This window comes from Pteropus medius, unplaced genomic scaffold, assembly GCF_902729225.1.
Source record: "Pteropus medius unplaced genomic scaffold, Ma_sr-lr_union100, whole genome shotgun sequence".
Taxonomy (NCBI): Eukaryota; Metazoa; Chordata; class Mammalia; order Chiroptera; family Pteropodidae; genus Pteropus; species Pteropus medius.
In genome coordinates this window covers 15,283,541-15,309,486 of record NW_024352784.1, presented here as the reverse complement: position 1 = coordinate 15,309,486, position 25,946 = coordinate 15,283,541, and the positions used below count along the sequence as shown (strand labels likewise).

Genomic DNA, 25,946 nt, shown 5'->3' with positions numbered 1-25,946 from the left:
ATCTGAAGATCCAGGAAAAGAGAGAAGGCAAAGAGAATAATTGAAATGCTGACAAAGGTTTTGAGAACAGGTCCATTCAAGACTCCTAAAGAGGAGGGTCTGAGATCTAGAGACAATGAAAGGCATTGAATCTCAGACTTAGAATCAGTCACGAGGATATCTTACAAAAGCCACAGTCTTGCAAAAGCTCCATAATTATATCTCATCTATAATTCTCAGCTAGCTTTTTCACAAAGTGTTTAACACCATGATGAATTTTTGATTCCTAAATTTGTTCCAGTATACTCTCTTCCTTTTGTTAGGTGATATAGGCCTCTTCATTGAGGAGATCTTTCAATCCAGCTCTAGGTTGAAAAAATATCTTATAGATTAAAAAGCAGGCTTTTCAAGGACCACTTATGAGTTAGGCAAGATATTTATATCATGAGGTACTCCTGACAGACCAGAACCCATATCATTCTGCCTTTTCCATCTTCCTTGTATACCTCCTTCTGAGTGCTTTTCAGACCATCAGGAAGGCTCAAGAGGAAAATGGTGAGAGTGATGTGATAGAAGTGAGATGTAGACATGATGAAAGATCAAGAAAGTGTGAAATTTTGGCTTAATGCTGAGAGTGTCACTGCAGATACTGCTCATAGAATACCAGTATAGCATCTGGCAAGCCAGAATAAGGATAATAAACTTGGTTTATGTAAGTAAATTAATAGTTTAATTATTGAAACTATAGCAATTCTCAGGTCTTTGAGTTTTTTTTATTTATTAAATAGATGAAAAAGGTGAAGAATGAGGAAAGTATTATGAAACAGGGTTAAGGAAGTGAGTTTCAACTTCAAAATCTCGGAAACAGAAAAGTGCCTTACTTAAAATGGATTCATTTAGTTTGTATTTTACTGAATTTAATTAATAGAAATCGAGTATGCTAAAGCTAAGTGTTATTGATAGAGATATCCCTCAGAATAATGACACTTGCTTTCAACTTATCTTCCACATAGTTTCTAAATAATTTAATCTGTCTTCCCTCCCAACTTCTAAATTGAAGGGGCTAACACTATCATTTGAGTCCCACGACATAGTGATACATGAAGCCAACTCTACGATTTGACTTCCTAGTAATATAAGAGAAGGGTGGATGGATATGTGCATGGATGGATGGAAAGAAGGATGGATAGATGGATGGATAGATACACACACACTTGCATACATACATACATACACTTACCAAGCTAGTTTGTATTTGATTTCTTTTATAACCGGTAGTCCTGACTGCTCATTCTCAGAGTAATGTCTCCAGTGCAAACTCTTTTGAATTTCAAACTGGTATTTCTAACATCTCTACTTGTATATTAGAAAGTCGCCATAGTTAAAATATAATTCATAACTTTCTTCCCAAAACGGATTATTCTCCGTGTACCTTCTCACAATGACTGGTACAACTAGCCCTATATTTGTTTAAGCAAGAGATTTTAAGTCATATAATCCTCTATTTTCTACATGTAGCCAACAAACCTGAAAATCCCAGTTCTATTCCTCACCATCCTCAAATTTCTTCACTACTTTCCATCTCCATTATCACCATCCAAGCTACAGTGACCTCCCTCATGAATCAGTGCAATTACATCTTAATTTGCAACTGCGTCCCTTAGTTTGCCTTTCACCACTAATTTTTTTATATTTTAACTAGTATACAGAGTGATGTTTCTAAAATGCAAATATGATCCTGCCATTGCTTATTTGAAACTCTTCTGTGACTTTTCATTGTTCTTAGGGAAAAGACTAAAATATTTAAAATGCTCTGCAAGGTTCCTATAAGGCATCTTGTGTCACTCTCCCGCTCATTCTCTGCCCTGGCTTTCTTTCATATCTTTAAATGAACCATGCTCCTTCCTACCTTAAGGGCTTCAAATACAGGCTTCAATAGAATATTCCTTCCCAGGATACTGCTTTACTGGTAATTATTATTAGCATATTTCTTGTTAATTATCACTTCTGAGCTCAGAGTAAACATTTACGTCCTCATCAAAATATTACTGGCCCCTAGACAGGGGGTCAAATATATATAACCATTTCTTCATGGTTGTATATATTTCCCTCATTAAAAATTATTATGTGATCTTGGTATTAATGTTTTACTCAGTATTATGGCATATAATATATATATTTTTTTGTTATATGGCATGCTTCCTATCTGAATTCATTGACTGACATAGGAATTCCTAAATAAATGAGTTGACAAAGTTAATAAATAAATGAGAAATAATTAGCCAAATGCTAAGTATGATAAAAGGCTGAAAAATGAATGCTGATGGCCAGTGGACTAAAGAAGCAATAATTTAGATGGTGTGGTTCATATAAGGGACAAGTGTAGAAACGTTCAGAACGGAGGACCAGTTAAAAGTTCATCATGTTTGTAAGTCCACATTGTTTTGTATATTGTGATTTTTAATTTGTTAAGAATTAAAGATATATAGTATTACTATTACTAATTTGTTTTGATACAAATAACAGATAATTCAACATAGACTGACTTCATCATTAAAGAGGAATTTTTAGTTCATGTAATTAAAAAATCCATGTGGTCAGGTTTTAGGCATGACATGACCAGGTCTCTGAATCCATTTCTTTGTGACTCTCCATGTTCTAGCTTCACTCTCAGGTTAGTTTCTCCCTCATGGTGGATGAGTAGCAATTAGCAGCTCTACAACCTCATAATATTGTCCAGAGGGAGAAAGAAAATATCTGTGTCCCATAGTTCCCAGCAAAGGTTCTGACTAAGCCAGGAGAAATATAAATTCTTATTATATTGGCTAAGATTACCTAAAGCAATAACCGTGGCAATAGGAGAGATCGCCCTAATTTACCAAGGCCGATCGCAACTCATCTCTGCAGTTAAAACATGTCTTTACTGCAGGAAATTACATGAGTGAATGTTGAAAGGGAAAACACTACCCACTATAAGTCAGGGCTTCTAGATAATGCTGCAAATGTACAATTGAATAAAAATTATACACACACACACACACACACACACACAAATATGTACATATATATATATGCCTTCTATTTACATAAATGTATATAGTAAATTAACTTCATTGGACATTAACATAAGTAAAAATATGAATTATAGATTGTCCACTAATAAAAGATTTTAAGGGGTTATTAATTCATTTCTGTAACAACTTATCATCTCATTATTCTAACTGCACTTCCACAGCTTTCAAGTATTTTTCAAGCAGTTAAGTAATCAGAAATTATTTTTATTTTTTAAATATAAATTGCTTTTTTATAATTCCAGATGAATACCTACTGAGTTCTTTCAACAAAAATGTCCTTGTCTTGGCCACCATTTGACCACAAGAATTAAATGCAGTGCCTAGAACACAGTAGGTGCTAAATAAATAGGTGTTGATTATATGAATGGATTAACTTCAGCTTTAAAAATCCATTAACTTATCAAGTCTATAAATTGCAGTTTAAAAATAATCACTTCCATTATATATATAGCAGCTTGATAACAATAGAGTAATTGAATTGAGGAATTCACTGTGTCTCATTCACTTTTTCATTTCAAAATTTATCAACAAAATTGAAAATATACTCTCTGAAATACACTTTTCTAGGCAATAAGTAATTATTCTTTCTATACTTCCTTTAGCATCCTGTGCATATAGAAACCATAGCCCTTATAATGTTTAATTTATCATCCATTAATTCAACAAATGTTTATTCAGTGTTTACTATTTTCCAAGTACTGAGATATAAATATAACAAAGATATAATACCTGCCCCCAAGGATCTTAGGTGTGTAAGGGATGTGCGTGAAGGTAGATAAAGAATGTCTTATATATGTCATTGTAATTCAAATGGTAGCATAGACATATAGTAGTTACCTAATAAACATTTGTTATGTTTACAAATAATTCATTAAAGACTGAATTAATAATGTGCTTTGAAGAATTTTATAGCTCCTCTGAAAAGGTTGAAAGTGAGAGTCCAGTCAATTATGGTTACACAATCAATCGATTATGGGAGTAAAACACTGAATTAGATAGACTAAATTTTAAGTGTGTTACAATAAAATTTAAGACATTAAATTAAGTTTTATGAAATAGTGGTAACTTCCCTAAAGGATAAAATACTTTGATTTACCTAATGATTTTTGTTGCCAAGTTCTTTGTTAGAATTAACCTCAGGGCTTTTATCCAAGGGTTCATGAAACCAGAGCTGCAGTTCCCAGGACCTGAGGTTTCTCACTCTTTAAACACACTGTGATTGATTCTCTTATATGTAAGGATGCCCAGACCCTCAATTGTAGCTATCTGTTATTCTGCATTTCCACACTCAATTCACATGTCCCTGTATTTAGCCCTCTATGTGGTCACGTTCAACTCCAAAGTCTTTCCTTTTGTTAATTCAACAAACATTTATAGAATACCTATTAAGTGCAAAGATCATTACTTGACTCTGTATGTGAGGGATGTGGAAGAATGAGTCCAGTTTTTGAATTCTGGATTACTTGAGAGAGGTCTAGAAAGGGCAAGTAGAAAAAAAGATGAGTTTAATTTTAAGTATAGAGTTTCAGAAGAGAATGGGGCATATTGATAGAACGATCTGGTAAATAGTTATAATTGTTGGACAGAACCTTTGGAGAGAGTTCAGATCTTCATGGAGGCAATAATTAAGACAGAATTCTTACTTCCACTCACACATGCCATGAAAAATGTACATTCTTTTACCTCATGGTCCCTTTATCTTTAAAAAAATCATATTTTTCTCAATCTATATAAAAGCTATGAATACATAAAAATGCAGTTCAAGTTCTTTCTTTTTCTTTAAAGCCTGACAGGATGATCCTCATTCCTTTAAATTCCCCCTACTGTTGAACTTCTCTTCTTGTGTGCATCAAACACTTGCCATTTACTTATAAATAGCCTTAGGTTGTTTTAAATTATTTTGTGTACCAAAAGTTTATCGACCAAGAAGATTTTAATCTTCTTGAAGACAGAAAATATTACTTCCCCTCCCAAATCCCCTACAGGCCTGAAAGCTCAGCATATCCTCCAAAATCTTTATCCACTTAAATTGCTAGCATATCTCTTTTCCTTATGAGAAAGCCCTTCCTCTTCAACAATTACCACACTCCTGTTTATTCAGCATTATGAAGTCTCTGTTTATTGACAAGCAATGAATTAAGTGCTGGGGCTAGGGACCTAAACACTATTCATAAGAATTTCACTTTCTTGAAGAGAGGCATATTAACTATTGAAATGCTAAATTGAAATTAAGCAAAGAATGTTTAAGGTACAAAAATGCATATCTCTTTCAGACAGGTGAGATCGTAAGACTTAGAAGGCATCCGAAATGAAGTGAGAAGAACAGGTAGAAGTTAGTAAGATGAAAAGAAGAAAGGTGGAACTAAACAAACATGATTGATTATTAAAACTGGAGATAGGGAGAATTAGTAAGAAGAAACCATGATAGCTTCTAGGGAGAAACTTGAAGTAATCAAAGCACACAGAAAAAAAAAAAAAACAGGAGAATGATGGGAGATAATGATGGGCAAGGACAACAGCATGAAGATTCTTATGGACTTTGTTGAGGAGTCTGGACTTTATTTAAAGGCAGAGAAAGCCAAGGAGAATGTTTAGGCACAGGTGTAATATCATTAAAGTTGTGTTTTATAATCTCACAAATAAAAGCAAAAGAAGACCAATACTATCTATTCCAAGCAAGAAAGGAGGAGTTCCTAAATAAATCCAACACTGGGGTGGTTGTGGGAAAAGGAGCAGGTTCCCAAGATAGAAAGGACATGGCATCACCATGACTTTGTCCCTAGAAGTGGGAGATCCCTGGTAAGGAAGAGTGACACCAGACCTTCCTTAAGACTCTGGTTTGAACAATTAGAGGAATAATGGTAGCACCCATCTAGAGACGTACATCAGAGAGGGCAATAGTTGCTGTCAGGGAAAATGATAAATATAATAGTTTTGAATAAGTTATATTGGAAGTACCCCTGGGTCGAGCTATCTCATAGGTGTTGAATACTCTTCCTTACCAGGGAAGGAAGAACTCAGGAAGAATAACAAAGCTGGAGGCAGAAATTTAGAAGTAATTGGATAAAAATGTAATTGGAGTCATAGGATGAAATGTACAAGAGACTGTATAAAAGTGCAGGTAAAAAATACCAAAGACAACTCCCCAGGGAACACCAATCCCTAAGGTGCAGGAATAGGAAGAGAGGCCCACTTGCAGAATCCCAGAGAATGAAGCCAGGGCAGTGAGGAATGCCAGCATAGGATGGTACCCTGGAAGCCACAGGATAAGAGATTTTCTAGGAGGAAGTGGTCAATCACATAAAATGCAGTAGAGGTCAGTGACCCTCAGCACTTCTTCCCTACAAAAATATGTTCTAGAATGATTCTCTAATTCATTCGGATATTTCTTAGATGCAGCATATAAACAAGATCTGCAGATTCTTCTCTCCCACTTCTCTGAATCTTCTCAATGTTCTCTCTGTAAGTCTATACCTTGCCCTCACATCTGCTCATTTCAAATACTGCAACAGAGTCCAACAACCTGTGGCACATAAATGCTTGTTAATAACACTTTTTTTTCCCCAAAATAGTGTGTATACTCTGGTCTGATATTACAGATATTAAACTATGAGCCATTTGGCCCTGACCACCCCTTCTCTAGTCTTCTCTCATTGCCTGGGTTCATATTTTCCACTAAAGATAAAACATACCTCCCTAAAGACCTTTTTCCCCCTTTTTACTTCTGAAACATGACTTTCACCCTAACTAGACATTCAGGAATGAACAGCCAGTACATTTAAACCATTTAGAGGCAAGAAAAAACTAGAAAAGTGATTTTATCAGCCTAAAAAATATTTAATAAATGAACTTGGTAAGATGAGAAGCAAATACATCTGCTTCTCAGAAATAAATTATTATTATTATTATTATTATTATTATTATTATTATTATTATTATTACTATTTTACGCCCACAGGACCTGGTCTTCCTAGGTGATCTCCCATCCAAGTCCTAACCAGGCTCGACTTTGCTTAGCTTCCGAGATCAGACAGGATCAGGCGTGTTCAGGGTGGCATGACTGTAGACCAGAAATAAATTATTCTTAAGTTTCCAGGCTCCTCTGGGGTGACTTTAATGACCAGGGTCCAGAGAAAAATGACTGAATTGCCTCACTTCACACTCAGAGTATTGATAATTTTGGTGTTGATTCCTTTGGTATTACATGGTGACTAAAATCTTGCATTGCTCATTGCCAATAATTTCACAACTGCACATCATCATATTGTCTCAGTTCTTTAGAACTGTTTGCCTCTTTCCAAAATATTCTGTCAGGAATAATGTCTCAGATGAGGGAATGCTTACACTGAAAATAATAGATTCTGTTTTTCCTGTGCAAATATATTTGTATCAGTGTGTGAAAGCATGCATGTATGTGCGCTTGCATGTGTTAGCATATGCGTTGATATGTGTATACATGTGTGTGACTATGTGTGTAAAACCCTAACTGCTCTAGAGATCACATACTATCAGTGCTTGTCTGGTTAGCAGAAAAGACAAGAGGATCATGTACTCAGATAAAAATATTCTGTCCATCAGATGAACATCATATTGGGTTTAAATAACTCAACCAAATAAACCACAAATAACAAGCATAACAAACAAAATAACCTCCGTATCATTAAAATGTTGTTTACTGTTATATGTTCAAAAGCTTCTAGTAGTAAAATGTCTTTATTATAATCTAGCATGATAATATATGGGTGTTTAAAATAATTAGTTGAAGTGAAATTTAATTGGAAAGAATAGTGTTGCATGGTGGGTAAGAAAAATAAATGCCTTATCTGTGCTAGCACGTGCCTAATGGCACATCCTGAATTCTTCCATCACCTAGAAATCAGAAATCCAGTATCTACCCTCTGGATAAGCATGCTTTATCATCTCTCATTTCACTTTTACCATCTAATTTTTGCTTTTACCATTTCTTATTTTCACTGCCCTTGCTATGGTCTTGCTCTCATAGAATTCCCTTGTCTTATGATTTCTCCATTTTTTCCCAATATTTCAGCTTCTTGCATGCCAGCCTGACTTTCTTAATCATCCTATGCCATAGCTGATTAAACTCCTTTCTCAGCAACACCCTCAAATCTCTTCCAAGCCTGATTTTCACACTTCTCTAATTCAGCAAATTCCATTCTATAATCCACCTGCTGTAGCCCTATTTCTAAATTGTTGAAGACTTCTAGAGAAAAGCATGCAATTTGATCTGTTCTTTCATGGTTCACATCAACTTTGTCTTCTGCCTATTTTCTTCTACAGTCTTCATTAAAATCTGCTTTTGTCCTTACACTCCACCAAAACTCCCCAGTTGTGTTGCCAGGTCTTAAGGACAATTTAAAATCCTATGCTCTCTTTTGGATCTAACATTGTTGGCTGTTATTATTCCTTTTGAAGCTCTGGCTTTTCTTGGCTTTAAGTTAGCACTCCACTCCCCACCACTGTTATTCTCTTCCCTCTTTATCTTTTCTTTATCAAAATCCTATAAGAATGTTTTCTCCATGTATTCCATAAGTATTAGCATTATCTAGTGTCTATATTTCTTCCTTGCCCACATTGCCTAAAACACTTATTGAAATAACATTTTCTCTAACAGTTCTATCAAATATTAATCTGTTGACAACATTTAAATTAAATATCTCAGACCAGACTTCTCTAAATTCAGATTATGTCTATAACTGTATTTCTGACATAAGCCACTTATGTTTCACAAACATTTCAAAGTCAATATATCTAAGACTAAACTCTCCTACCCACATTTCTCTTTAGTAAATGGTGCTGATCACTCAAGGGAATTCAGAGTCATTCCAGACTCCTTTTCCTACTCCCTACTCCACAGAATATTACAACAAATCATGCCTCTTTGAACATCTAAATAGAATATTTCTGAAGTCCCTTACTTCTCATCCTGCAATCACTTCTCTTTTTCAAACCCTCATCAGTCCTCACCTAAATTATTGCAGTAGCCTCTTAATAAGTAACTCTACCTTTATTTCTTCAAATCTATTTGTATAAAAAGAGTCATCTATCAAAACTGCAAATTTAATTGTGTCACATTCACATTTAAAATATCTGTGAAAACTAAACCACTGCCAGAGTGACACAATTAAGATGGCAACATACATTGTTCTTGACTTCTGCTGTCCTTACAATAAGACCAGCTAGTAACTATCCATAGACAAGACACCCTTGTGAAAATCCCAGAACCCAGGAGTGAGGCTTAAGCACCTCTCTGGAACATGGAGACTGAGAAGAATCCAATTAGAAGAATAAGAGGAGTGGCTGCACTCTAACCATATCACCTCTCCCCCAGGCCAGCAGAGCCCCACCATAAGAGGGCCTACCTGGGCCTATGGTTTCTCTAAGGGGAAAAAGAGCCCAAGGTAGAGATCTAGCTCCTCCAACGTTTAGCGGGTGCTTCCTAGGAGGCACACTTGGGTCTCATCTCACAAAGATCATTGGAGAAATCAGTGAGTCTTGACCACTGAGAGTCTGATAGAAACAGATAAGAAGGGTAGGATTTACAGCAATCAGCATTCAGGCCTTGGCAGCCCACATTCCTCCTTGCAGCTGAGCCTGAGTGGAGACACCAGCCAGTGGCTCTGTCCATCTGCAGAATAGAACTGATGGCCCTATCTGAGTTTGATGGGCAGTTCTGCCAGATTCAGGTCACCAGCCAAGCTGCTCTGTCAGCTACTACTTCTATTGCAACTTCTTAGCCCCTCATCCTTGCCTTTCAACGAACTGTCACATACCTCAAAGGGGTAAGGCTTACCTCAGTACATTTTTTTTTTCCTCCAGGATCTTGGTCCCTTGAGTCCTGGCTGAAAGATAGTTTTCTGATAGCACAAACAGATTTTTTCAAAAAGTTTATTCAGCCTTTCTACTTGTTTTCAGAGGAAGTTTATCTAATTTATCACAGCTAGAAATGGAAGTAGCTGTTCAGTTCTCATATGTGACTTAACTTTCAGTCTATTTGGATTAATTATTGGGCATGTGGCATCTAAATTTTTCAGGCTTTTAGTTTCTGACGTTTGTCTGGCTTCTTATATAATGACTGTTTCTAAAATTTATCTCATGCCCAGAGCAGTTTTCAATTATTTACTGGTCTCCTACAGCTTGTAAGTGTTCATTGGTAAACTGCATCTGATAGATGTGAGAAGTTAACAATAGACTTGGTTTCGGTTGGTGTCATGGGGGATATTTTGTCAAGAAAAACAATGTTGCCTCAAAGTGAAATGTGAATTGAAGACAGTCCATTCTGTGTTTATATACAGATATCAAGATCTCTTGAGCATCTTGTAATAGCTCTTTTCCTTGTGAGTAGAGAGACTCTTTATAACTTTCCTAATGCTACAATGATGGATATTTTATCAGCAGATAAATATAGTGGTATAAAGCAATTATTTGTTTACAGTTTCAGGAAGAAAAATAAAAACGATTCCAGGGTGTGTGTGCAGTATGTGGGTGTGTGTGCAACAGAAATGAAAATAACTCTCCTCTTTGCATTTTCATATATAAAGTCAGGTAGATTTGGACACAGATTTGGATCAAAGATCACATTAATAGGTTGTACTGGTTCAGTTTGGTTTCTACATTTAGGTAGACTGAGTTCGAATCCTGTATATTTTTGATGATTTACTACTTTTCAAGTAGATGTTTCCTCACATGAAATGTGAAGATGTAAAAATATCTACCTTTCAGGATTATACTCTATATAATACCCGACAGAAAAGAAGCATCTGTGTAAAGTGCTTAGAATGATGCCTGGCAGACAGCAAACCCTAAATACACTGTTAGCACTTTAAGTTTTTATTTGTCAGGCTTTAATGCTGAAGAGTGGGTAGGGAGTGAGTATTTTTCTTCTCTTTATTCCTCATATGTAGCACTCTGCAGAGAAATTGGCATAGGCAATGTTTTGCTAAATGAAAGATTTTGCTAAATGAAAGATTTGTGTCAAATAGTGCGGGAAGGTTGAGGAAAGTATGAGAAATATATATTAGATCAGAAATTATGAAGTCCCTGGTAACTTGTTATAAAAAATAAGGGAAGAAAACAAATTGGTAGTGGTGATAGGGAGGGGGTATTATATTCATCACTGTCATCATGAAGTTGGCCTTATTGCTTAGAATTTAATAGATGTTCAAAAAATAATTATTGACTACTTGAGTGAACATTGTGTTTAGCTTACCAGCATCACAAAAGAAATTAGTCCAATTCAGCAAAAGAAGGGTTTGGAGTCTGAAAACTGGAAGGTTATGCTAAGCAAGGAAGCTTCATGAGAAAACATAAAAAAAGTTATGTAAAGCTATAGATACAATAGCCTACTCATAACGTGCTTCCTTTATTTAACTGAATCATTTAGCTTATTATATTGCACATTTTATGCAGTTGCCTCAAATTTTGCATTTCTCCAAATGACTATAATGTGCCAAGAGAAACAATAGATTGTGTAATTCACAAAATAATCTATTTATGCAGATTTTCCTCAGGTTCTTCTCTGTGAAGAATGTGTATGGTAAGGAAATATTCATGGAGAGATACGACTTTAATCCAGAAGGGAGAATTCCTGACATCCAAGGGTCTACATCAAGGCAGGATGGACGTTACATCTATTCTAATGTTTAATACTGTCCGTCATTTTCTAAAATCCTCAAATCTTTGGGAGTCAGTCTACACGGACCAAATTCAAAATTAGGTCAGACCTCCTACGACTGTATTCCTTCCCACATTAGCATGTTTGGCCTTCTAAGTGAGGAAATATAAAAGAGGGGTGGAGAGTTGGTAATAACTTTCTATTGATGGGTAGTAAATTACCACAAATTTAGCAGCTTCAGTGTTCATTTATTATTTCATATTTTCTGGAGGTCAGGAGTCCGTGTATGGTATAAGCAGGTTTACCACTCAGGGTTAAAAAGGCTGAAATCACCTGTTGGCCGAGCTGCATTCCTTGATGGAGGCATTGTGAAAGAAACTGCTTCCACACACATTCAAGTTTTGGGCTGAATTCAGTTCCTTTAGGATGTGGGCCTGAGTCCATTTCCCTGCTGGTTGTTAGCCTGGGTCATCCTCAGGTCCTAGAGGCCACCTGCTTTCCTTTACACAAAGCCATCGGTGGAGCTCCTCCTCTAGCTCTCTCCTGCCAAATCTGTCTCATGATTGCCTCTCTTTGTAGAGGAAGAGCAGTCCCTTTTCAGGGATCACCTGATTAGGTTAGACATGCTAAGGATAATGTCCTTATTTTATGGTCGATTTATTTGGGTCCTTAATTATATCTTGAAAATTCCTTCATAGTAGCACTTATCTAGATTAGTGTTTGATTGAAAAAGTAGAAGAAGGTGTGTGCACATCAAAAAGTAGGAATCTTGAAGGCCATGTTAGAATTTTACCTCTACAGTCCCAGCCTTACACTCTGCTTCCTGTCTTCTATTGCATGCCCTGCCCCTTCAATATGATCCCTCTTAAGAAACATTTCTCAGTGCTATCATCACTGTGTCATTACTTTGGAGTCTTTGTTAAGTATGGAAGGCACTGGAGTTTTAGAACTAGAAAGATCTGGGTAATATTTGCTATGGGATTTTGAGTAGATTACTTAATCCCTCAGAGCCTCAGTGTCCTCAATGTTTAAAACTAGGGATAATAATAATTATCTCTATGGCTGAAAGAGAATTAGGAAAAGTAATACAATGACAATCACCTGTCCTATGCTAGACACGTAGCAAACTTTAGGTTCCTGACTTTTCATCCTTCTTTTAAATGTTCTGACATAGCTCCTCTAGTCCACATCTACTTATATATAAAGCCTTGGAAACTGGAAAAACTAAGATTTACAAACCTTGATGATAAGTTAATTTTCAGTAAATAACCTAACCATTTTCTCAAAAATTCTACATTGTGCTTTCTTTTGAAATTAAATAATTCACTAGTGTTGACTGGTATATATTCATTAGAACAATATCTTTCCTTGCTTTTCACTATTATTTAGAGATTCTAAGACCTCCTACTCTCCCAGAGGGGGAAAAAAAGGAATATTATGTGAAGACAGCCAAGTAGTCGGTAGACTCCCACTGTTAGAAAAAAAAAAATCCCAAAATATCTGTTAAAATGCTATTGGTAAGAGGTTTGGCAGGACGATGATTACATGTGGGTAGAACAGCAGTTTCCATAATAATTATGTGGGCTGTGAACAGATTTTGAAAAAAAAAATGCTGGGATGCAGCCTAGTGAATGTTCTCATTAACCTCAATAGTACCAGGTAGAGAATAGAGAGGACCATTTTTGAGGAGGAATCAATTCAGCCTTTCAGTCATTTTATAAGGTACATCTGACACCATTGATTTCTTAATTAAAAATTAATATATGCATTTATCTGAAAAGAATCCTCTATAATTTGAAGTTTGCCTTTTAAAGTCTAATTTTCTAATAAGCATTTCTTGAGCGCTTACTATCTGCTAGACATTATAATAAACATAAGGATGAGGAAATAGCCAAAACATAAAATTTATAGTCTACTTGGAGAAAACAGAAATAAATGTATCTAACTTTAATACAATGACAAATACAAAACGAAAGCATCATAATGTTACCTGTATGAGAGAAGAAATATTGTCTTCTTGTTTACCACTATACTGCCACATTTATAATATTAGTTACCTAATACTCATTCAGTTTATGAAGGAATAAATGTCACAGTATTTTGGAAGCAGAGAAGAGAGAACTATTGAGCCCAGGGGAGCTTAAGAAAGGTTTTCATAAGTTATTTTCAAGCTCAGTCTGTCTGCTTGATGGATAAAATAGATTTTATCAAATCAAAAAACTCCCCACCTCTCTTCTATATTTCCTCACTTTGGAAGGCCAAACATGTTAGTGTGGGAAGGAATAGTTGTAGGAGGTCTGAGCTAATTTGAATTTGGTTTGTATAGACTGACTTCCAAAGGAGGTGAAAGGATGGCACTCTGTGCAGAGGGAATACCATACTCAAAGGCTTGGAGGTGTGAAAGTGTGATAAAAATCTGAGAAATAAGAATCAAGGTGTTATATCTCTCATTCACAACATGTGTGTGGTTAGTGTCAGCAGCACCAATACCATCATGATAAGCAGGACTAAAAAATTCAGTAAGCAAGAATAATTGTGTGTGCACGGAACACCCGTGACACCCTCCTTCCAAACCCTCCCCACGACCTATCCCCACCCCGTTCACATCTACTGAGACAAATTTAATGACTGTAGAAGCAGTCATTCTGATGACTACATTTTCAGTCTGGGATTGCTCCTTTTGAAACAGTCTTTGAGGAGATCTATTTATGTAATTTGCCCATGGCAGATACCTCCCCAAGAACACTGTGGAGTTATGCTAAATAATCGTGTTGCCATTGAGAGTTCAACTAATGAAATCTTACTCATTATATGTGATTAGCCTACCATGTAAATAAATCAAGAGATTGTAGATCTAAGACTAAGAGTTTAGAAACAGCCGGAATTGAGGTGATCGGGGAATAATCTCAGGGAAGCAGGGCAGAAATGTGATTTTCAGTATGTGGTGATTCAGTGACTGGAAACCTAATGAATTGTACTTTCTGTGGAAAGACTGAGTGAAAAGGAAAGACGTTCAGTCTGTAGAATAAATAAGGAAACTTCCAATGGGCTGGAAGTAGGCAATGCCCTTTCAAGCAGGTCGTGCCTAATGGACTATTGGCTCCTTAAGGGAATATACTGGAACCTACCACAGTGTCTGTGAAATTTGGATGCACAGAGGAGGTATTCAAAATGCTTACAGAATTAATGAATTGGAGTGAATAGAACATGGAGACTGTTATTGCATTGGATCGCCCAATGCAATTTTCTGTACTACATATATTTTTCTGTTTTCCATAGCAGTAACTTAAAACATATATTAATAGGAAATGAGAAAAGGAAGGAAAGATTATACCATATGCATCGTACAGATTTTTATTTTCATAAGGGAGACAAGTTTAAAGTGATCTACCACTTTACACTAATATCGATAATTCGTAAACCTTTTTTTCTTCATAATTTTCTAAGAGTTCTTTTTACTCCTGATAAGATGTGTCCCTCAGAGCCTTCAAATTCCAGAACATATTTTGATATTAAATCTATTGGTTGTAAATCCTGCAGTAATTATTATATAACTATAACCATTGGTATGCTTTATATATCAATAATTCAATGCAATGAATGATAAAAATAATTCTAAAGTTAAAATATTTATATTATAAGGATATAATGATATAGAGTATTAGGCCTTTACAGTTCTATAATTTTTATTCTCATACAAAACCATAAATAATAGAATAGGGTGAATTAATCTGGTGCTGGAATCACATATAAGAAAATGGTTAACTTGAATATTTTTAATATTCAATTGTATATGCAGAGAATAGATAGAAATCCAGGAGAAAAGAAATGCTAGAGAACATATAAAGGGAAATCTCATCATCATAGACTCCAACCTGTATTCATTTTCTTATTTTGTCACCCTAAACTGGTTCTCTTCCTGTATTTTACAACCTAGGACATAGAGCTACAATACCACTTACAATATCACTGGTCTTTCCCCATAAATGTCCCTCTTATCCTCTATTCTCCACAAATACAGTCTTAAGGATTCCTAGAATTCCTTACAAATAAGGCCCTTCGTCCCCACTGCTACTGCTTTAATTCAGTCCAGGATAGGTTTCCTTGACCAGCACAACACATTAACTTAAATCTCTAACACTCATGTGCAACCACTCTGATCTACCACTCACACTGTTATCACAGTTCATCCAATTCTCATCTCTCTTTATGTCATTCCCCACCTGAGAAGCCACCACTAGCCCCCCATTACCTGAATGATGAAATCCAAGACTTTTGGGATGGTACAAAGACCATTCACAGTTGGTCCTTCTCGGCTTACTTTCTCATTACTTCACTATCTTCTGCACTCTACATGGCTTCAGTGCTTAATATTCACTATTCCCTGATTCACACATGCCTTCTCATATCTAGAATATTTCAAAATACTATTATTGCTCCATTATCCATTTTTCAAACTCAATTCAAATTTTATCTTCCAACGAAGAGTGAGTCACTTACTGATCTCTCCCAGTGTATTTGGTTCACATATACAACAATGCTCGCTTGTATGTGGTCATTTATTTATATGTTTGTGTTCCTCTCTCATTCTTCCTCTAGACTGTGAGCTCCTGGAGTAGACTGTCGAAACCTATTTAACTTACGTTCAATACAATTTCAACACATAGTAAATGTGGTAGATTACATTTTTCTTCACAATATTTACAAATATTATCTGTGGGAAAAATCATACATACCTGTCCCATTCAGGTCAGGTTTGGCCATATGACTTGCTTTGGTCAGTGAGATGTGTCACTTCTAAGCAGAACACTTAAGAACCATTGCATGGTTCTATTATGCTCTGTTTCTTCCTTCTGCAAGACAGGCCATGTCCCAGAAGGAAATTGCTCTTTCAGACTATGTCTCAGAATGAAGGTGACATGAAGAGTTATAGGTCTTTTGCAGTGAACCTAAAAACTGATCAATAAATAAACTTTTGTTCTAAACCATTGAGCTATTGGCACTGCTTATTGCCGCAAAATAAGTTAGTCCAAGATAGGTGCATATTTAATAAATGTGGAAGAAAATAAGGAAAGTTATAAAAATATAGAAGATGACTGAAGAATTCCAGAGCCACTTAGAATTTTGTTCTAAACAAGAGCCTTCTACTGAAAACAGATAAGAATCAAACTTTTATGGTTTGCTAATTATAAAAAAATAATGGGAATTGGGTTTGAGAGGAGAAAGGGGGAAAGGTAGATTGTAGGCGTATATATTTTAGTAATACAATTTTAGGAAGAAAATGAAGGTGCTAGATGAGCATGTCCTTAAGATGTCTGCAGGGAAGATTTAAAGGAATCTAAGGTATTTACTGAGGAGGTGTTTTGAGAATGGGTACATAGCAAAGAGTCTTCCTTTAGTTAAACCAGCCTCAGAAAGTTAAAAATATTTTTTCCTGTTTTAAATGTCCAAGTCGCCCTCTTTCTATAGCCAAAGAAAGACTGGTTGCTTTACGAAGAGGATATCCAAATTAAGAATATATATGTACAATCAATTCTTGTTATTCACAGTAGTTATGTTCTATAAATATGTGCCAAACAGTGAATTAGTGAATACTGACCATTGCTCCTAGGGGAAATATAAGTTTAAATTGTCCCGAGTTTCTAGTCACAACATTTTCATCAATAGTCAAAACATAATCTTGCTTTATGTTGTGTTCCTCTCTAAAGAAACCTTATTTTATACTATTGTTGATTCATTAATATTAAACTGACAGAAAATATCACTTTACCCAAGCCTGAATTCAGCTGATTTAACATATGTATTTTCTATGTAAGGTATATCACAGCCTTCCTGCACTTGGGAACTCTAAAGATAAACATCAGCACTGCACTTGGGGGTTATTTTAAACAAAGAAATCAATACACACACACACACACACACACACACACACACACACACACACACACACACACAAGCTTGGCACTAAGTAGACCATGAAAAAGACACTCGAAAGCTGTAACAAGAAAGCCTTGTTCAATCTCAGCTGGGAACGTACATATCAGGAGACACATTTTTTTGCTACTTTGTGCATGTCTGAAAATGACTGCAAAGGTGCCACGAGTATTGATTTGAGGCTGCAAATAAATTTTGGCAACTAAGTGAATCTGCAAACACAAAAGGATCGACTCATTATCAAAGATTTGGAAAGAAAATAATGAAATGGATTATGAAGAGATAGATAAAATGCCAAGCAGTGAGAAGAGAGAGAAATTGGATGGATGGATGGATGGATGGATGGATGGATGGATGGATGGATGGATGGATCGATGAATGGATGGATGGATGGACAGATGTATGGACGGACAGATAGATAAATACTAAATCTACTAAATCTAAAAAATCTAAAATACTAAACCTAAAAAAGTGTCTTAAATATGGTACCTTTCCAGCTTGTTTCCTTATCTTCCTCTCCGTTTTTTTCCTGATTTGGTAAAGTATATGTCACTCAAAGGCATTAAAGTAATGCCAGAATCTTGACAGTCTGCTCTCAATGTACTAGAAAGCATTAGATAGTAGAAAAGTAAGCTCAAGTTTTTCTTGGTATTTCATTTTACTTATTATTCCTTACTTAGAGATACCCTATCATCTTAACTCAAATCTTAAAAGCACATTTTTATGAAAATGTTAATATTTAATAACCTAAAGTCAATACAGTGTCCTCTAACTTTGCCAGCATGGAATGAACTTTCTCGAGATTTACATAGCAGATAGTCCCCAATGAGTTTAAATAGAAAACTCTGTCTTGTCACATAGATGTTAGAATTTTCTGATTACACACAAACTCCTTTATGATTTTAATTTTGCTGTTGAATGAAAACATATGGACCAGAATTATTTTAAACTCACAACTCTAACTTATAGACTACTAATAAAATATCATCTCCAGGTAAATTCTTAAGTGTGGAGAAGAGATTTATACCTTAACAAAAAAAAAAATAACATGATAAGAGATGGGGAAATTAACATTCTGATTGTGACACATTTTTTATGGAAATATTACCTTCAAAAAAGTTTATCAAGACAGGCTTTTACAATCCCCATTAAATTCAATGAATGAATTGTGAAGGGTAAATTGGACCCATTATAATCTTACATTTCTTATGTAATATTCATAATCATAGCATTATATAAGAGCAAGCTAGCATCAACGAAAGGAGAGATTTAAATTCCCTCTTCCTTGGAGAATGGTTGCTTGACAAACAGAGCTTCCTGTCCCATTTGCAGCACGCCCATGCATCTCCTCAAGTACCAATGAGACCTGCACTCTCGTATCAGTGATATAATAAACCCTCCAAAACAAGGGAGAAAATGAGGCAAACAAGCCCACTTCATTTCACCTTGTCAGCTTTAAATAAAATCTTCTGCAGCTGAAAATGAGAAACTTGAGGGAAAATAATGTGTGAAGTAACAAAATTCAACACTGGTACAAAACATATTGCATTATTATTTTTTTCCTGATCTGCCACAAAAGTTTTTGAAATTTCACCACAGATAATTTTTAATGAAATGCCTTCTTGTCAAGGAGGATTTAGAGGAAGAAATGGTTTACTTTGTTTATTTTTTTCGTCTTCTACCCGCTGGGGCCTTAGGAAATTTTTGAAGTTGTCTCAAGCCTCTATGATATTTTGATGAGTAATTTATAACCTTTGGAACAACTTTGATTATCAATTTTTAAGTCAGAGTCGATATAGCAGAGCATACTGAAAAAAACTAAATGCTTTTTTCATTTATATTAATTACTTACATAATAGTTTTCCTGGCACTGATTTTATATGCCAAATATTGGGGCATGTTCTCTACCTACAAAAATAAAGTATAAAGGGCAAAAATGCTTTTGAAGGGTGATTTTAAAAAATTAACATTCTGATAAGTAGAAATATCTGAATATTGCTGAAGTAAACAATGACTGTTAATGTAAATCCTTTCCTTATCCTTTCCCCGGTGCCCACTTCCCCCACCCCATCCAACCTCGTCCCCCAACCCCCGCTACCCCTCCCGCCCCGAAACCCAGCGATGGCCACTTTTCTGCTTTGCATTCAGGAGGCTTCTTTCTGTTCTTCCCCTCAACCCTCTCCATATCCCTCCTCTTCCCCATTTGGCGTTACTTTTTTTCATTGTTGAATTTTCCTTTGACTTTCTTTATCTTTCCGAAAGAGCACTTGCACCTCTTCAAAGGAAGAACTGCACCACTGGCTCCCAGCAGAGACATAACCCATGTTGTACATATTACAGTGGGAAAGAGGATGGGAAAAGTCAGTGTCTTTTTTCCTGAATGCCATAAGGTGTGACCAAATTTGATACCAACATCGTTTCATGTCTTTCATTTCCAATGTTGTGTCTCATGCATTTTTCAAATAAGCCTAGAATAATTTTCCTTATTCTGTTATATTCAGATCATTGCAATGCGAACTCTCTAATTTCACTTCTTTTACTTTAAAATTCCTAGATTACATTGAGTGATCAGTGCAGAGAATGATAGCAATGTTGAGGAGTATGATCCCTGGCACCATCCTTGATGGCACATTTTTAAGAAGCTATTTCAGTCACTCTAAAACATAATTTCATATGTGTATTTTGAATGCATTAGAGTAGCACAGGATAAGAAAGAGCATATAGACTACAGACTACACATACTTCAGTTTGAGGATCTGACAAATCAATATTTAATAGAATGACCATAATCAGCAAGTTTTTTTAACCTCTCTGTAATTCACTCATAAAATGTAAAAAAAAAAAAAAGAGTATGTCATAGGATGGTTAAATTAATGGTAGGTGTGTTTTAGAAAGTTTTAACTCTTATTTTATATTATAATAATTACTATAAAGTAAAAGAAAAGAATGTATTTAAAGTTAATTTGACCTAGCTATCAAATGTTTAGTAAATAACATGAATGGTGATATAATACAGCTTCCAGGCATACACTGTAGTTTGCAGCCAATAAATTCTGCCAAAGCATTAGATGATTCTCTGCAGTTCAAGGTAAATGAGGTTGGTACCATCCAGCACTCTTAGATTCAAAGTTTCTATTGTGTTTTGCATTTTTTATTCTAACAAGCTACTATCTCAATAATCATGTAGATGTAATGCAGGACCATGGTATGGCTTGAAGTAGCCATTTAATAAATTTATTTTTTTAAGGGAAACCAATGGAATCAATGCTTAGAAGATATCTGTTCTAAGCTGAGGGTTTTTCTGTTTCCCCACAGTGATGGCTGGGCTGACAGGTATGATGTGACAGATGGATATCAGCGAGAAGCTGTTGGTGGAATCACAATCAAGCTCCAATCTCCCGATGTCAAGTGGTTTGATGATTATTATCTGAAGCTCCGGCCAGAAACAAACCTCCGAAACCCATGGTTTCAAGAATTTTGGCAGCATCGTTTTCAGTGCCGGCTGGAAGGGTTTGCACAAGAGAACAGCAAATACAACAAGACTTGCAATAGTAAGCAGATTTATTGTTTCATTTAAAGTGGATGAGGTTAAGGCTTTAATTTAAGTAAAGTGTGTCCTGGGATCGTGGCTGTAATATGTTAGAGAAGAGGATTCTTGCATAAACAGGATGGATATTGCTACTTATAGTGATAGGTTTTATTCTCACTAAGAAAAACATATCAGAACAGTGTTCACTCTATTGAGATTTAAAATGATTATATTATTTATATTCTTCAAAAAATGGGCACTATGCTAAGAGGACAATGCCAGTTCCAGAGTGGAGTTATTCTTGACATCTTTAAAGGCAACTACATTTTGCTTGTTTTGATTATCTATAGCAGTGAAGTGTGAGGCACATTAGTAAGGGTTTTACATGTATCTGAAGAATGAACAAGTGAACATTGGAGGACAGAGCCAATTACTACGTGCACAAATAAACCATAAAATAGTAACAGGAATGTGCTATGTATAATCATGACGTTTCAGGATACATAACCTTAACAGAGCCATTTATTCAATCATTCAACAAATACTTACACTAAATATTGCTTAGTTGTAAGGGTGGCAAGATTAGGAAAACTAGTTTCTGCTCTCAAGGGGTTTAGTGTCTATGAGGGGAGATAGTCATGCCAATGAAAACTGCAATTCAACGTTGTCAGTGCTATAATGGTGAGACAGAAGTTTGGTTATTATTATTTGTAGCACATCTAAAAGGAATCTTGACTCTAATAACCCGGTAGGACCAATATTGATACATATGTCAATGACTGCAAAGGTTAAGGTTTGTTAAAATTGACTTGTTGGTACTGACTTGTCCCACATTGGATAATAAGAACCCCAAATGCATTTGCAGAGGAGTAAAATGTTTTAGTTGGTGGTATAGGTGCCTTATCCATGATGCTGAAACACAAGAGTGCATTGGAACAGTAGATTTGAAATCCTGATCCATGAACCACTGCCAGTATACAGGGAGGTTGTCACACACCAGCAACAAAATGAGGAAAATAGAGACAATGTAGTTTTTTGTGATGCATCTTCCTGAGTTCATGTTGAGCTTATGTTTTTGGTATGAGTTCATTCTTTTGTAAAATGGTAGAGATAGTAAATGGTGATTTGTTATTTTTTTAATGTCAGTACTTGGTAAAATAAGAACCTGGCAACCTTATGTCAATTTCTATTTGGGTATTGGAGAGGAAAGGGGTGCCGGAGTATGGATATTGCACTGGTCAATGAAAACCAGAAATCACAGAAGCTCAGTGTGAGACTACGTTTACTTCTCTCTCACTTCAGACTTTGCTAACTCTTGTCCAAAATCTTCACATACTTATTCATTTTCCTTTGGTTTTATTTTCTATTTTCATGAAGAAATGTGTGTGAATAAACAGTATTGCGACTTATGTTTCACTATTTCAATTTTTATAACTGTTAGTTTTTCATATCTTTTACAGATCTATTTTGTTTCTGAAGGACACAGACTTCTTTCCTCTCCTGAGATTTAGGGAGCTTATGCCTCTCTGTATTGTCATTCTATGATTGTGTAAAGATTACTATATGTAGCTACATTAGAGGAGTTATAAAGTGTACGCAGTAGATCTGGTCTCATCTCTAGTTACTTTCTACTAAGGAGTTAGTGACAGCCCCTAGCCAGTGTAGTTAAGGAAATTTTTCTAGTTGGTCCTTGTCCCCTCTTGTACTAATGTTTTTCTTTTCCCACTCCTTTTTGCAGGAAAAGTCTTCTCCCTAAAATAGTTCTTTGTTTCTCTTACTCTTTTTATTTTCCTGATGGAGGTCCAATTTAGAAATAGTCTTGAAAGACTCTTTAATTGATTTCTATGGAAACATTATTTCTATGGAAATTGTTCTATGAAATCCTCCCTTTGAACTTGTTGCTGTAGCTCTCTGTCTCTACATGAACACCCTGATGTGATTTCTCTGCTCAGAATTTGTTCCTTACTCTAGTACTGAAAAGTACTCTTTAATACCCCCATGCCCTTAGAATCTTACCTGATAACAGATGTCATTTTGTACATAAACATAGACATCTGTATGTAATCTCTGTTATTCTTCTCGATCAGAGAAGCATTATTATTAGCCTTATTTTAAAGATAACAAAACCAAGATTTAGAGAGACAAAACAACTTGCTAAAGATCACATAACTAGTAAACCAATACTCTACCTTTAAACCAATGTGCTTTAAAAGTAGAGTATTATAGTTTTAAAAAAAAATCACTATAAAATTTGCATTATACAATCAACATATAGGTCAAAAATACTAAAAAGAGAAATAAATCTTAAAATTATTTGTGTACGACTATGGAATGCAATAATAGATACTCAAAAATTCACTAATTTCTACTTTGGGCCATATTTCCTTATTTACTCAAATGTCCTTTTAGTATCTCAATCCTCACCTTCAAAAAGGCCCCATGTAGTTTATTCATATCTGTAACACTACTGAATATAAATAACATTTTCCTAAATATAATGTACATAGGACAACCATTTTTGAGTTAGAGTAGTGAGAAATATTAGTTTATAATTCATTTCAGATAGGAAATCTTCACCGTATTCATTGTCTGCAGTAACAGAAACCTAATAGATAGTTCAATAAACAAAATAACTTCACGCAAAGAGCAGAAATACCTATAGCTGATTACTGCTTATTTTTCTTAGGAGCTTCTTGGAAGGCAAAATATAAAAGCTAGCAGAGATATCTAAATCTAGTAGTCTAGAATTAGCACTAGCCTTATAAAGAATGAAGTCTTAAAAAGCCCTGAGTAACCAGAAGGTTTAAGAAAAACTCCTAACCTTGAATAAGTAACAAAGCCATCCTAGAAATAGATCAACTCCTAGATATTAATTCTGAATAGGTTACAAATAAGTGATTTTTTAAAATCAGAATGGAAAATCAATGTGACTAATAACAGCATAATGTTAATGTCAAAGCCACTAATATACCTTAATACAATTTTCCAAGTACAATTTATTTTTCTTTAGAATGATTTATTCATTATTTATAATAACATTAGGATGACAGTCTTTCATTAGTCTCTTCCAATTTCCAGCTGAAGTGTTGATGAACATATCAATAACAAAAGCAAAACAAAAGAAAACTTACATAGGAACAATCTTAACTAAAAATGACAGCCATCAAAATGTCAATGCCTAGAGGACTTTCAGTAAATAGCCATAAGACCTATGAAATCAGAAATAAGTTGATGGATTCTCATTTCACAACATGCATGCATGTGAACCTGCACATACACGTACACATGCACACACATCAATAAGTAAAAAAGTTAAGTGTAGAAAAAGAAAATTATGGAAACAAATGGAACTGCTGTATGGGGATGAGTAAGGTTTTACTCAGGAAAAAAAGTGACAGAGTATTTGAGAATGGGACTGTTTGGTGGTTTCAATAAAGTAAAAATTTTAAAATCCGTGTGTTAAACATAAAGTTTAGAGGCAAAAAAGATGGCATATAAGACAGTCTATTATTGATTTTCTTATAAGAACTCATACAACTTTATAATATGAATATTAAAACATAAATAAGTGTATATATGGGCAGATGTTCCATAGGAAATTAAAAATGAATAATAAACATAAAAAAATTCACTCTCATTATTAAATATAAAAATACAAAAATACAAATGTTCTTTTTATCTTTCTGTATTTTCCCAACATTCTAAAATGAGGATGTTATTTCTTATCAAAAAACAAAGGCCAAAAAAAAGGCAAAAATAGCATTTCAAATTATCATTTTAGGACCCTCCCCACACACATTTTTTTAAGGGAGGCACTTTCATTTATGTGTGGCGTGTGTGTGCTGCTGTTATTGTGAAATAATATGTATATATAGTAATGTGCATAAAATACACAAATTATAAATGTACAGCTTGATGAATTTTTACCCATATACGTCTCTGTAACTACCCACCAAAGCAACAGTTAGTTCCCTCATCCCCAATCTCAGTCAACAGCATGCCCCATTAAGATGAATTACTTCAGTGCCTGTTATTATTGCCTATTCTTTCATATTGTAAAAATGGAATCTTACATTATTTATTTAGTGTCAATTTATCTTGCAGATGGACACTGGATTATTTATAGTGTTAAGTATTATAAATAAAGCTTTTATAAGCATTCATATACATACAGTCTGACAGACATATATCCTAGTTCCTGTTAGATATATTCCGAGCAATGGAATTGCTAGGTCATAGGCTAAGCATATGTTTAGATTTAGTAGATATTGCCAAGCAGTTTTCCAAACTGGTTGAACTAATTTATACTTTCACGAAAATGTATGAGAGTTCAAGTTGCTCTGCACCATTGCCAACACTTGGTATTATTATTTTTTTACTTTAAACATTCTGCGAGTGTGTGGTTGTATTGTTATGATTTTGATTGGCATTTTCATTATATATTATGAAATTAAGCTTCTTTTTATAGGTTGATTGGAAATTTGGCATCCTCTTTTGTAAAGTGGCTGTTCAAGTTTCATGCACATTTCTTTGAGTTAATTACCTTTTAAATATCGATTTTGAAAGTTCCTCATATACTGTGGATATGAGTCCTTTGTTAGATGTACGTATTGTGTAAATTGCCCAAATGGAGCATAGCTTTTTATTACTTCCTATTTCATTTGCTGTTTGTTTTCTGTTTCTCCAATTTGTTCTTTAATTCTTTATTCCTCCTTCTTTACTGCCTTCTTTTGCATTAATCAGTAATTTTTATTATTCTCTTCTACCACCTCAACATTTTTGTTTCATCTCTTAGTAG

General features: G+C 35.0%; 1 protein-coding gene and 1 pseudogene across 2 annotated transcripts in view; one reads left to right on the top strand and one right to left on the bottom strand.

Moving 5' to 3' along the window:
* The window catches only part of GRM5 (glutamate metabotropic receptor 5), a 400,870-nt gene that overhangs the window by 263,584 nt on the left and 111,340 nt on the right, over window positions 1-25,946 (top strand). For both annotated transcript variants that reach the window (XM_039848324.1, XM_039848325.1), the window contains one exon: window positions 20,935-21,170. In XM_039848324.1, the coding sequence (XP_039704258.1) occupies window positions 20,935-21,170 (236 nt within the window). The remainder of the gene's footprint in view (window positions 1-20,934; window positions 21,171-25,946) is intronic.
* On the bottom strand, window positions 7,003-7,121 carry LOC120590660 (uncharacterized; annotated as a pseudogene).